Source organism: Onychomys torridus, chromosome 7 (genome assembly GCF_903995425.1).
Source record: "Onychomys torridus chromosome 7, mOncTor1.1, whole genome shotgun sequence".
Classification (NCBI taxonomy): domain Eukaryota; kingdom Metazoa; phylum Chordata; class Mammalia; order Rodentia; family Cricetidae; genus Onychomys; species Onychomys torridus.
In genome coordinates this window covers 79,990,960-80,005,628 of record NC_050449.1, presented here as the reverse complement: position 1 = coordinate 80,005,628, position 14,669 = coordinate 79,990,960, and the positions used below count along the sequence as shown (strand labels likewise).

The 14,669-nt window shown below is 41.0% G+C and overlaps 1 protein-coding gene across 9 annotated transcripts in view; it reads left to right on the top strand.

Annotated features, from left to right (window-relative positions):
* Nucleotides 1–13,637, top strand: part of Snap91 (synaptosome associated protein 91) — a 114,362-nt gene extending 100,725 nt beyond the window's left edge. For 6 of the 9 annotated variants that reach the window (XM_036193836.1, XM_036193843.1, XM_036193842.1 and 3 more), the window contains 6 exons: nucleotides 2,205–2,235; nucleotides 3,361–3,460; nucleotides 5,219–5,302; nucleotides 5,907–6,011; nucleotides 10,252–10,354; nucleotides 12,225–13,637. In XM_036193836.1, coding sequence (XP_036049729.1) covers nucleotides 2,205–2,235; nucleotides 3,361–3,460; nucleotides 5,219–5,302; nucleotides 5,907–6,011; nucleotides 10,252–10,344 — 413 coding nt within the window. In that variant the 3' untranslated portion in view covers nucleotides 10,345–10,354; nucleotides 12,225–13,637. The remainder of the gene's footprint in view (nucleotides 1–2,204; nucleotides 2,236–3,360; nucleotides 3,461–5,218; nucleotides 5,303–5,906; nucleotides 6,012–10,251; nucleotides 10,355–12,224) is intronic. The other 3 variants (XM_036193840.1, XM_036193841.1, XM_036193838.1) reach the window with 2 other exon arrangements.
* Nucleotides 13,638–14,669: the final 1,032 nt, after the last annotated feature.

Below are 14,669 nucleotides of genomic sequence, written 5' to 3'. Positions count from 1 at the left end.
TGAGGAAAGCCAAATGGACCACATGCTGGCATTCCATGAAACCTTCAGATGCTACTGATGAGATCATGGCACAGTATGACTGCCATAGAAAGAAGCATGACAAGTCCTCCTGTGGTAACAGAGTGAATCATACCTCTCAGCAGTTCTACTGCTAGGTACATGGAGTAAATGAAAATGTATGTCCACACAAAAGCATGTACAGATACTCTTAGAGTTGCCATTTATAAAAGCCTCATGGTGAAAACTATCATACAGTCCATTAGTTAATGAAAAGAGGTATGTGTGTATGTGTGTCTTATGCTATATAAATTTAATTATATATGATAAACTATCATTTGGACTGAAAAATGAGTGATATACTGATACATGGAACAACATGAGTATATTCCATGACTATGTTAGGCTAATTGACAGATTTAGTCACAAAAACCACATATGATACAAGTCTGTTCATACAAAATGTACAGACTGGGCAAATTTGAAGAGACAGGAAGTAGTAGGGTCTAAGGTAAAAAAAAAGGAGAAAGAACAGTAGCTGCTAAGAGGTACAAGATTTCATTTGTGGCAACAAAAGTGTGCTATATACCTGTGTTAATAGACTAAAGCTATGAAGTACACACTGTCAGGATGGACTTTCTGGTATGTGAATGGTATTGCATCTCACAAAAGGTGCTTTAAAATATTTCCAGTGTTAGCAGAAGCTCCCACTGAGACTACACTGCAGACCTGTCTACTCAGTCCATTCTCTTTGTCCTTCTACATGCTACTCACTGCCAGCCTTCTTACCAAGAGACCTGGCCTGCAGCAAGCCCATACCTCCACATAGCATTCCCATCTGCCACAAAGGGATTCCTGTATGGGTGTGTATGGAGCACCTGCCTGTTTTTTGCCTCTTCAGATGATCAGCATAAATATTTGGTTGGCTTTGTAATTGTTTACTGTAGAGATTAAACTGTATAATCTGTTTGAAAATAAATTTTTTAGAAGTGAGACTTCTTTATCTTCTAAAAACAATAATAGCTAGCCAGGAGTGATAGTACATACCTATCTATAAGCTTAGCTACTTGGAAGGCTGAAACAAGAGGATTTCTTGAACTTACAACTTAAGAGGCTAGCCTGAGCAATGCAGCAAGATAAAGTTGTTTTTTTTTAATGATCAAAATTATGTGTAAACATTTCTTTATTTGGTTTAGTTAATACGTATAACTTATTTTGTAATGCTAAGAAACAAAATACAAAAACTGAATATTAAAATCATCATCTACCAAATCAGCTCCACACTTACTAGGGGATTTGTTCTGGCTGCTCCTTCAGCCTTGAGGGCTCAGCTTTGGGAAAGCCTCACCTTCTCCAGGAGACCTTCCATGTCCGACTCCTCGCCTTCATTCTCCCCTTCTAGCAGCCTGTACCATTTATTTTTCTTACATCATCGTTCCTCATCTGTGTCACGCCTTTAGAGTGCAGGTTCCTTCAGCCTAGGGGTCTTTAATCCTTTACCGATATATCCCAAGTGCCTGGGGTAATGCCTGATATAGTTCAATACATCTTTGTCTAATTGACAAATGAAGTGCACTGAGGGCTAGATGATTGAGCCAGATATTTCCCCAGATCACTCCCACATTCACAGTCCACTAGCAGGGCTCCTGGAACCCAGCACATAGTTCAGCTCACATCTGAGCATCACCACAGCAGCAAAAGACCCGTGCACAGCTGCATAAGACCTTTCGGCCAGAAGAAGCCCCGTAGGGTGTGGGCAGCCAGGGATTTGGTTGACTGCTAGTAGGTGGGCACACTGCCTGACACCTACCCAAGGTCCAGACTTGAAGAAGGAAGGCAGGTGTCTAGCATGATCTCATGTAAACAGTCTAAAGTCATGATGAACAATCGCCAGAGATAGTTTTGTATCATGGAAATAACTTCACTGGTCAGGCTCACAGACACCCAGCCTAACAGGGGTTTTTCAGACAGCAATCTCAGAACTTCTGTACACTAAATGTGATCCTTAAGGCTGATATGAAGTCAAAGGAAATGTAAAATTCTACCTTTGTTTGCTAATATATTTTCTTTTTCATCTAACTGGATACAGTCGTTGCTAGGCAAAAATACAGACTTTTTCTAAGCCTGGGAGTCCTGGGTTTCTCAAATACTGTAAAATGTAACCTGAATATAAAGATTTATATTCTTTTTCTTTTATCTATTTGTAGATCTTGGAATTTCTGGTACCACAACAAAAAAGTAAGTTTTTTTTTTTTTCCAACTATCTGCTTTCCTTTTAACAATGTGTTTGTGTGTGTTTATTCAAGAATTCTCAACATTTCATTGGCTGGAGTGTGTTATTTCCCATTCTTAAGCTAGGTAATTTAAGTTGATTTTCATTTCAATTTATATTGTTGTTGTTAGTCTATTGAAATCTCCAAATTATTGCTCTGTTTTGAGAAAGAGTAACCTATTTCAGGCTGGGATTGCCATTGTTATCTGGCAATATTTTGGGATGGAGTTTTGAGTTTTGGGTTTTTTTGAGACAGGGTTTCTCTGTGTAGTTTTGAGTGTTTCAATAACTTTAAGTTTAAGATTCGGCCTAGTATTTCTGGCTAATGTTGATTTTTAAAAGGCTTTCCTGGGTCATAAAATGATAAACAGTATATCTTTTCCTAAGATGTATGTTTTGACATTAAAACTGGGATGCATGTTAGAGCTGTACAGTGATTATAAATCAGGTTATAGGCATGATACAGTTGTGGGAAACCCTCTCTTGAACTCTTCCCGAACCAGAGAAAACTGTCATCAGTGCATTTGAAATTCAAGAAGTTATAGGGCTGGAGAGATGGCTCAGCAGTCAGGAGCACAAATTGCTCTAACAGAGGACCAGAGTTCTGTTCCTGGCACAAATAACGTAGTTCCCAACTCCCTGTAACCTCAACTCCAGAGAAGCTAACACCTCTGGCCTCCTGGACTCATATGTACATACCCATACACAGAAATATGCATATAATAACACGTAATTAAAAGTACAAATTCAACAAGATATGTGTCCAGATTGGTGGTATATTATTTGGAGTTTTTATTATGAATAAAGAATTTAGTTGAATTTTTGACATGTTTTTCTGTTGTAGGTGACATGAAATTCCTGTTGTCACTGAATTCAAAACACTCATTTGTTTTATTTTAAAAGCTTTTGTGCTTTTAGGTACATATTAGGTACAATATGGTAAGACTCAGTAAATTTTAATTTATACCCTATACCACCACTAGGTTCCAACAGATTACTTCTAAACCCAAGTAAAAGAATCTAGGAAGCCATATGCCATGTGTGTTCCTCTGAATTTTGTGTTTTGTTTGTTTTTCACACTTGCCCTTCAGGGGAGATCTCCAGTGGAATGCTGGGGAGAAAAAGTTGACTGGTGGAGCCAACTGGCAACCGAAAGTCACTCCAGCCACATGGTCAGCAGGTGTTCCACAGGTACGTGACAGCGAAGCCAGGGTGGTATGGGCAATTTACCAGTGTTCAAGTCTACAGAGAAAGTATGTTCTGCTTACCTGACTATTAACATTGCACAACCCTGTTCATATTGAAGTGATAAAAGCAAGATGCAATATTCAGTGAAATGCAAATCTACAGACTTTGCATGTGATAATGATTACAACCTACACTTAAATACCTTGTGATTGCAATAGTCTTAATAGTAGTATTTATGTTTCTGATTTATTTGTAAAATTGTAGGAATAATTTTCCAGCACATTCCCTATCATGGATGGTAATAACATTTTATCATATTTCCTGCCGAAATCTCCTGATAGGCTTAATAAGAAATGAAAACTTTTTTTTTCTTATCAGAAAGGATGAAGTGTGCTGACCAATTTCATGTCAGCTTGACACAAACCAGAGCCTCTTTAAAAAGCCAGAGCCTCAAATGACAAAATGCCCTCGCCAGACTGGCCTGTGGTGCGTTTTCTTGATTGATGGTTTATATTTGGGAAGGGCCCCTGCTTACTGTGGGCTGCGCTACTTCTGGGCTCATGGTCCTGAATGGTCTAAGAAAGTCGGCTGAACAAGCCATGAGGAGCAAGCCAACACTTGCATGAGGAGCAAGCAGCACTCTTCCGCGGCCTCTACCTCAGTGGCTGTCTCCAGGTTCCTGCCCTGATTTGACTTCAGGATGGGCTCTAAGCTGTGGGCTGAAATACACTTTTCTCCTCATGTTGCTTTTGGTCATGGTATTTATCAAAGCAATAGAACCCCAACCAAGACAGTTTTTTTTTTTTCCTATTGGGTAATAGTTTATTTTAAGATCATATTTTTTTTTTCAGCTTACCAGTTTTAAACTTGAAACTAGACCATTATCCTTTCCATAAAGTTTAATAGATATTCATTTCTATATTTCAAATTACTGTATCATCCTTTTTGTTGTTTATAGACAAAGTAGGAAAGCCACTGTTCCCAAGCCCACTTACAGCATTCCATATTCCACCCTTGGGCACACCGCTGCCTCTCTAAGTCTGTCTGCCGCTCCAGTGTCTGACCCTCTGCTGAATGCCAGAGGCTGGTGGGAGGAGACGGCTCACGGCAGTCTGGTTCTTTCCTAGTGAGAATGGGGTGGGCAGAGGGAGGTTTGAGAGTTGAAAAATAAACAAGGAGAGCAGCAGTGAACCTCAACCATTGCTCTGCTGCTAGTTATCTTTTACATTTTAGAAGTGAAGTTTGAGAGTGCTTGAAATGCACACACTTGAAATGCACACACTTGAAATGCACACACTTGAAATGCACACACTTGAAATGCACACATTTGAAATGCACACATTTGAAATGCACACACTTGAAATGCACACATTTGAAATGCACACATTTGAAATGCACACATTTGAAATGCACACACTTGAAATGCACACACTTGAAATGCACACATTTGAAATGCACACATTTGAAATGCACACATTTGAAATGCACACATTTGAAATGCACACACTTGAAATGCACACACTTGAAATGCACACACTTGAAATGCACACATTTGAAATGCACACACTTGAAATGCACACACTTGAAATGCACACATTTGAAATGCACACATTTGAAATGCACACATTTGAAAAGCATACATTTGAAATGCACACATTTGAAAAGCACACATTTGAAAATTACGGCCTATCATTTTAAAACCATGATATGTTGTTTCTTTTTTAATTTGTCCTGTGTGGTTTTGTGGGCATGCGTGTGCAGCAGGGCACTGTTCCTCCAACCAGCTCAGTTCCTCCGGGTGCCGGGGCCCCATCTGTTGGGCAACCTGGAGCAGGATTTGGAATGGTGAGTGATGTGCCAAAAACCTGTAGTTGACGCTCCTGACATCTTTACAAGTGTTCAAACAGTTACCACTACAGGAAATACAATAAAGGAAACAACAGCTTAAATCATCCACTTTGGGCCTCAACTAGCCTAGCCAGGGAGTGGGGGAACGGTTACGCTGTGTATAGTAATATTGCCATCAAGTCACAGCACATTGCTCTATCATTGGGGGGATGATACTACATATTGTAGCTCAGTCATCAAGAAACAGCCCTCTCTATCCTGGGGCTTTTCACGCTGCACTTTATCATCAGCACCTTTTAGGGCCATCCTGCATAAGGAAGTTAGCTTTTGCCTCTTCAAGAATCACTCCAGCAGGAGATGAATACACAGCTCCTGATTGGAACGGGGATGCCGCATGGCCAGCCAGGCTTATACGCACAGCTCGGGGACTTTCTCCCCATCTGACAGCCTCAACACCCAGAGTTCAAGGTTACATAATAAATCATAATGTCTACCAGTGTGGTTTTCACAGAAATTGTCCAAAGCATGTAAAAGGTGGTGTGCATGTCTGGTTATGCACTCCTGGATCCCAGGCCTGCTCTGAATCTTCCTTCCTTTGCAGTCTCCTGCAGGGACAGGCATGACCATGATGCCTCAGCAGCCGGTCATGTTTGCACAGCCCATGATGAGACCACCCTTTGGAGCTGCCGCTGTGCCGGGCACACAGGTCAGTTTCTTAAAGTTCACAGCACCCTGTATTTATTCCTAAACATAAAACTATCATGCTATTAGTGCTGTGAGGAACAGAGGCAAGAGGCACAGCTCTACTCTTCACCCTCAGCAGCCTGGGGAGTTCTTGTCTTTTAGGGATTCAGGCCAGACTGGGTTTCCTGGCTTGAAAAAAAAATATTTCAGGACTAACCAGTGTGAAGCAGGAATTAGTGATTAATAAAGATTGGACAGGAAGTTTAGCTTGAACTGTTTAGGGGGCCCCCAAGCAGTGGGACCAGGACCTGTTCCTAGTGCATGAGCTGGCTCTTTGGAGCCTAGTGCCTATGGTGAGACACTTTGCTCAGCCTGGGTACAGGAAGGAGGGGCTTGGACCTGCCTCAACTGAATGTACCAGGCTCTGCTGACTCCCCATGGGAGACCTTGCCTTGGAGGAGGTGGGAATGGAAGGGGGGGTTGGGGGGGAGCTGGGGGGGGGGAGGAGGAGGAGAGGGGAACATGTGGTTGATATGTAAAATGAATAGAAAATCTCATAATTAAAAAGAAAAAAGATTGGACGGGAAGGTTAAAAGGAAGCTGTTCAGAAAGAAAGACGCAGCTCAGAGCGTGGCTGTAGACTTGGGTCTCACTTCATTGTCAGGTATATGCTTTGGGTGTTTGAAGCCCCTATCTTGAAAGAGTGCTTCAGGCCTTAAGAGAGGTCACTGGGCAGTGCTTGGGCAGCACCGGCACGTTTACAGTTTATAAGTCAAAGTCTAGATCACAGGGGTGACAGGAGGTAGGGTGTCGGTACTGTAAATATTGTTAACAGTTTTGTTTAAGATTCCCGGGGCTACTTTCTTGGAAAACCCTACTCAAGGTTCTTAAGCATGGTCCATTGTTATTTTAACGTAAAATAGCTCCATGAAAAAGGAATGTTAGTTCTCTGTTAGCCTTCACACCAAATGTGTGTTGGGCTGGAATTCTTGCTTGAATCAGACCCCAGGGTGAGGGGCTCCTTTCCTGCCTCGCAGTCCTGCCTGTCATTCTCCCTGTCCCTCTGTCCTGCCTCAGTGTGGCTGTGTCAAAGGTGTTCTTACCCGATGGCTGCCTCACAGCTGTTGCTTCAGGAGTACAGGGGCATGGAAGCGGGGTGGGGTGTGGGGTGTGGGTGTGGGGTGTGGGGTGTGGGACAGTGACAAAGAGCTGAGCATCCTGCAGTCCTTCTCTTTTGTCTCTACTTAATTCAGAATGGCTCATTTAGGGTACCTGGCACATGTGCCCCAGGGATGAGTTAGGTTTGGAGGTGGGGTTTTTCTTTTCTTTTTTTTTTTTTTTAAGATGCTTTCATGCAGCCCAGACTTATCTCAAATTCACTATGGAGCCAAGACTAGCCCCTTACCATCTGTTTCCATCCCACCTGCTGGAGTTCCAGCTGTTTCCCACCACATCCAGCCAAGCGTGGAGTCACAGTCGTCCAGACCGCAGGGTCTACCCTGCACTCTGACAACAGCAGCACCGAGCTCCCAAACTTCAGAGCCACCATAACACCAGCTCTTTAAACACCAGCTACACATTTGGGAGTCCCCAGGGCCATCGTCACTTTAGACAAGCTGCATACACAACTGAGGTTCTCTGTGACCTCCCTCTGCCTAGGTCCACCATAGTGGCTCACAGAATTCAGGGAAACACAACGTTTATGGTGATCATTTTATTGATGTGAAAGGAGACAAATTATATACAGCTGGGGGAAACAAGATGACAGGAACATCTAAAGCATGAGATTGCTTCTAGAATCAGTATATGATAGTATTGCCAACTGCGGAAGATCACTCTGGCTTAGCTATGACATCAGTGAGGCTTCTTTGCATGGTAATGATTGGTTGAATTATTACCTAGGAATTGAAGTCAGTCTCCAGACCCTCCCTACCCTGGAGGCCATGCTTGCTATTATGTGGCCCAAAGACTCCACAACGTAACTGAAGCCTTTCTGGTATGGCCAGCCTCCACCTGAATCATCTCAGCATGCGTTTAGGGAAGGGCACCTATGAGTCACGTTGTTAGCATAAACTATCAGGGGCTGCCCTGGTTAGCTTTCTATTGCTATGAGAAACATCAGGCCCAAAAGCAACTTGGGAGAAAGGGTTTATTTCAGCTTACAGCTTATGGTCCATCGTGAAGGGTTAGGACAGGAGCCTGGAGACAGGACAAGGACCATGGGTGGGATGCTGCTTCCTGGCTTAGAACACCCAGGGCCACTTGTCTAGGGATACCACCACCCACAGTGGCCTAGGCCCTCCCATACCAATCATTAATCAAGAAAAAGCCCCACAAGCTTGTCCACCAATCTGATGGAAGTTTGTTCTCAGTTGAGGGTCCCTTTTCTCAGATGACTCCAACTTGTGTCTAATTGGTGAACAAAAAAACCTAACCTGGACAGGGAGGGGGCTTCCAGGAGCAACCCTGAATAACAAAGTAATGCCTGTCACTTAGGGCATTACTGCTGGCCTGGACAGAGTGAGAACCCAAAATTATAACTTCAGTAGCAATTGCTGAGTTTAGCAAACTAAACCAAACGGCTCCAGCTGAATTTAATGATGTCAGTAAATGTCTTCACTCCTGTGGCTTCTTAAATGTAGCAAGTGGATATTTACATTGTCTTACTTATAGGATACTTACCCAGAGCTTTTATTTTTATTATTTTCAGTATGTGAAAGCCTTATAAATGAGTTAATATAATTTTGTTATGTAAGGTTTTTCTTGTATAATACCATCAGTTATTACTTGATTTGAAGAATAAAAATGAAAACAAAACATGATAGCATGAAATATATTTTAATTACTGATGTTATAGTCAGTCATGGAATAGTATGCAATATCCATGTAATATTTATTTATTTACGCATTTTTTAAAGTCAAGTTCTCACTATATGGCCCTGGCTGGCCTGGGAGTTAACTGTATAGATCAGGCTAGCCTACAGAGATCCATCTGCTTCTGCCTCCCAAGTGCTAGGATTAAAGATACCTGGCCTAATGTTTAGATTGTATTTTCTCTATGCAAGAGAAAGCATAAATAGCCAATAGAATAAGCAAACCTGTACTTACAGCTTTCCTATGGAAAGCTGTTTTTTCTTTTCCATGTCTGGGCCATCTATTATTTTAGTTGTTATAATATTGTCATCTCCCATGTTGTGGAGGAAGTCTTCAGTTTCTGCCAAGCAGTTTTCAAGCTTTAACATTGATTTTCCCTGACATTCTGTGAAATGTTACCTCAGTTTTACAGATGAGATTGGTGGATACTATAGTCAGTAGATTGGATATAGGAACAGATTGAGCCTCCTGGCTTCTGGACCACATGTATAGACACCCAATCCCACAGTTCCAGATTTCAGGAACTACTATCATCTTGAGGTGAATTGGCTTCTAAACAGAGACGTCAATCATGGCTCCAGACAGGCTGCCTGCAAATTTTTTAAGCTTTCCCTTGCCAGCCCTGAAAAGTAGAGCCCCCAGAAGTTTCTCCTGCAGTGTTGGATAAACACACACAAGATAAGATCTGTGGTCCTTTGCTGCAAGCCTGGATAGGCTGGATATGAGGCTAGAAAATGACTTGTTCATCTGATACTCTGATACACACACTACCCCAAAAGCTTTGATTCATTTAAAATAATTCCTATGAAGCACTGGCATTGTTAGTTAATAATTTAAAGTAATTTCCCACCATACTATCTGCAAACACATGTCTCCGTTGTCCCTGCAACTCACTGTTACTGTAAGAAAAGCTGTATAATTCTTTTCTTAATAGTTTGATGTTACTAACAATGCAAGGTAAGAATGCTTTTTTCATAGAAAAATTATTATTCTCTCTCTCTCTCTCTCTCTCTCTCTCTCTCTCTGTGTGTGTGTGTGTGTGTGTGTGTGTGTGTGTGCATGTGTGTGTGCATGCATGCGTGTTTGTGAGTGTTCTGCTGTATATTCTCACATCTTCCTAACTCCAACTGTTCTCTCAGAGTCCCCATATTTCACCTTGGCTGAATCTGATGTCAAAGAATTTCAAGAAATCCAACCACTGTTCCTAGTGCATTTTTCCACTCCAAAGTTAAGCATGATCCAGAAGAAGTAGAACGAAGCCACTGTGTTAACTTTTAGCCGTCTGTTCCTCTGTGTGTGTTTTCTCTGGTACATGCTCTGCCTAATGCTTACCTGTCTCTCTTGTGCTTTCTATTTCTGCTCTCTGGGACTGGCCTCCTCCCCATTAGCTTTCTCCAAGCCCTACACCTGCCACTCAGAGTCCCAAGAAACCTCCAGCCAAGGACCCATTAGCGGATCTTAACATCAAGGATTTCTTGTAAACAATTTAAGGTATCTGATATTGAGCTTTTTCTGTGAGCTTGTTATAGTGGAGCTTGTGCAGTGCTTAACTATCCTAGGTACGAGGTTTGTTATTTCTGTGTTGTTATAGGTGGAGGATGGATGGATGGATGGATGGATGGATGGATGGATGGATGGATGGATAGATTGATAGATTGATTGATTGATTTGAATGTTTGGAGCTTAAATTTGACATCAAAACCTGTCCTTACCAGTGAATTTTTAGAATCATAATTTGTTAATCTATGGGAGAGAAAAACCTGTCATTTGTTCTTATCTTGAAAAGCACAAAAATTATACTGATGAGGCAGAAGTCTCCCAGGCTGCTAAGTTAACTGAGAGATACCACTGTACCTATCCCATGATGACTAGACTTCATAGGACACCAGCATTCATAATACTGGATTTAGAAGTCATTTAAAAAAATGCATGTGGCTACATAACCACATCTTTCCTTCATTCTTATTTTTCATGTTAAGGTAAAACTTAGATTCTTACCCTTTGCATTTATTCAAGCTGAATTTTCAATTCCTGGCAATCTGACCTTACATTTCATGAATTTAATTTACTGAATGGTTCACAGTGAGCATGAGGGTGTGGATGGAAGGGGATGCTTACTTTCAGCCCCAGCACCCAGTAGCTGCTTACAGATGTGCTCAATATTACTTTACATACTTACTCAATATTTTCCATGTCAGATTTTTGCTGTTTTGTAGCTTTAAGAATGAATCTTTTGGGGTTGGGGATTTAGCTCAGTGGTAGAGTGCTTGCCTAGCAAGCGCAAGGCCCTGGGTTCGATCCTCAGCTCTGGCAAAAAAAAAAAAAACCAAAAAACAAATCTTTGAGCATGAAATGGTTCTTTAAGGTCTGGCCAAAAGAACAGTGTGAATGTAGGAGTTGTGAACCATGGTACAGTGTGATTTCTCTCACACATCTACTGCCTACATTTATTAACTCCTGACATTTCGTAGATGTGGGTTAACAGTAGTCAGGCATGGTGACTCAAGCCTTTAACTCCAGCACCCTGGAGGCTGAGGCAGGAAGTCAACCTGGGCCACATACTAAGAATTCATTTTAAATGAAACCGTTGATATACCATTTTAATACCTTGACAGCTCAGTCATATTTTTCCCCCCTGTGGCCATTCTGTCTGTTCCTCTTGCATCAAGACAAGGTAGATGTGTAAGATGTCACTTGTCTCAGCAGCTTGTTTCAGGAGGGATGAGGGACTGCTTAGAGAAGGCTCATTTAGGAGCTCTTGCTATCATCACATACTAGAAGCCTTGATAAGTGACAGACACAGAAGGAGCCTTGAGACAGTCCCTGTCCCCAGGATTCACACCCCAGACAGACAAACAAACATTGTATGAAAAAGAGATGCTTTCTGACCCTGGAGAGGATTTCCCACAAGAAACGTCATGGGAATGAGGTAGACAGAGGTCGATGGGAAGGCACAGGCCTCAGGGCTTGCCCTTCTTGTCCAGTCTCCACTTGTCCAACTGTTAAGTGGCTCGTTGATGAACATAAAGAGTCATGGATGTCCCTGCCACTCACTTCTCTATCACCACCCGTATTTACAGATCAGCTCTTAATTCCTGTGTCTCATGACTAACATTGTCAGGGTCAAAGTTTGAAAGATTTATTGGTACATTTTTTTTTCCTAAACTGGAACTACGCATAGAATTGTTTAAGTTCCCTCATCTTAAAGAGTTTGGAAAACTGTAAATGTGAGTTTGTTCATCTTGAACCCTTTTGGGTACAGGTATTTTACACCGTCAAGGAGGATTGTAAGGGAGGTAAAATGTTTGAGGGGTATATAGAGTGTGTTTTCTAATTCAAGTTGTTTTCTTTTTCCTTACAGCTGCAGTTTTTGTGACTGAATAGGAAAAATATCATGAGTTTGGAAACTTCAAATAAGATTGATGCTCAGTGTTTCAAAGTGAGCCACCGGTACCAACCCCAGTGCTGACTGTAACTTCTCTTCCAGACACACAGCCCAGCTGTGTGACAGTGAACATTAGGAATGTGTACTACCTTAGCTGTTATCCCTACTCTCAAACTCGTAGTGTATTCGGATCATTTGTGTGTTGTACGATGTAAACAATGAATGGATGTTTCCAATGCCTTTAGTGCTTTTCTGGACATTGCCCATGGACGGATGATGCAGCTGTTGTGTGGTGAGCCATTTGGAAAGATGTGTCTGTGTTTTTGAAGGTTTCAGTGTATATATCTATAACTTTTGGACAAACCCTCAAGTCCTCCCGTGAACTCTCTTCTCTTCTGTACCTCTGTTACAAACGTAATGTGATATTAACAGCTAGTGAGGAAAACACTCTTAAATATAAGAAAACTTTTTCGGTGTGGAGTACATTTTTCCAATCACAGAAACTTCAACTGTTGTGAGAAATGTTTATTTTTGTGCACTGTATATGTTAAGAAATTTTATTTTAAAAAAATATGAAGTTTAATGTCCATAATAAAACTTCTCCTTGATGAAGCTACCTTATTGAGAATGAGAAAAAAAAATCATATGAGAAGAAGTCCATATTTATCACTGCTATATTAAGATATATATTTTAATTATATTTGCAGGTTTTGCATCTAAATTGACCTATTTATTCATTCTTTATCAAAGGCACTGAAAAGTGGAGTCTTTCTATCATGTCTGTGAAAATGCAGTTAGAGATATGCTGTTTATGTGACTATGAACGTGCCCCAAGAGACATCTGTAATTTAAAGAGAACTGCAAATATTTTTCCTTCCTTGTGGGTTTACAGTACATCTGTTCAGTTAGTGTTTCTTTGTGTGTTCTATAGACTAGTATTTCTCCATTGTTTGATTGAGCTCAAAGTGACTTCTGTTGTACCTTTGTGATAGGATTGAAACCAATTCAGCGAATTGTATCTTTCAATGTACATATTGTATTCTTTGATTTTTATTTGTTGTCATACTGTCTGTGCTGATGGCTTGACTGAAGATTTTGACGTGTGCACAAGGTCACTGTTGATCAGTGTTGTTTAGTGGCTTGGCAGCTCTTTGTAAAAGCATATCGGGTTGGAAAGGCATTTGCCTATTTTTCAAATTACTTAATAGATGTATGGTACCCTTTAAAGTGGTCGTATCTGAATTTATTGTGGGGATAACATACACTGTAATGGGGGGAAATTACCTAAGACCAATTTCAAAATGGCTTTTCTTTGTATTTCGGTTTAAAAACCCAATGCATGTCTGCCCTCTGAGATGCAATAAACACCTTGAACAAAGAAAATGCAAACATAATCTTTCCATCTTTGGTTACTTTTTAAGGAAAAGATGTGCGTCACATGACATACGTCACACACACAGAATATTGAGAGGGCTGGAGAAATGGCTCAGAGGCTAAGAGTTTGTACTGCTCTTACCGAGGACCAGAGTTTTGTCCCCAGAACCCATACTGGATGGCTTACAACCACCTGTAACTCTAGATCCAGGGGGATCCAATGCCTCGGGCGTTCATGTGGGCATTCACTCATGTGCACATACATTCACCCCAGCTCACATATATATGCACAATTAAAAACAAAATAAAAATATTTTTAAATGTTTTATTAATTTACATGTTCAAGGTAAGAAATTTCATCCATGTCAACACAATTTCATTTTACAGTAAAATTAAGCAATGGTGAACTATCATTAAACTGGGAACTCCATCATGCCTAGCAAATAAGTTCTAGATTATAAAACATGTGTTTGAGGTGAACTTTCTTTTAAAACATACAAATATAGTTTGTTTGTTTTTTTTTTTAAGCGTGAAAATACCTTAGAAGTTGAAGAACAGAATAATTGGGTCCCAGTTTGAACACACACACTTGAATATATGTATACTGTTATTACATGAAACCTACCCGGGCCTGTTGTAATAAAACTGGGTGACTGTGTCTACAGCTAGGATGCCAGAGCATCTCCAAAATGTAGTCTAGAGTTGGGACTGTAGTGTAGCTTCATAATAAAGCATTCACCCAATTTGACTGAGGCCCTGGGTTTGTTCCCAAGCATCACACACAAAAACACCCAGTCTCAGGTAAAGAGACTATTGTAAAACTAGTTTGCTTTGGTTACCTAAGATTTATTTCTGAGAAGCTATTGTCAGATCATGTCAGTGATTTTTTTAAAAAAAAAAACATGTTATTTATTGTACAGACATGAATATGTATGTATGTATATGTAACATGTGCATGCCTGGTTCCAATGGAGCCAAGAGGAGGGCATCAGATCTCCTGAAACTGGAGTCACAGACAGTTGTGAGCCACGATGTGAGTGCTGGGAG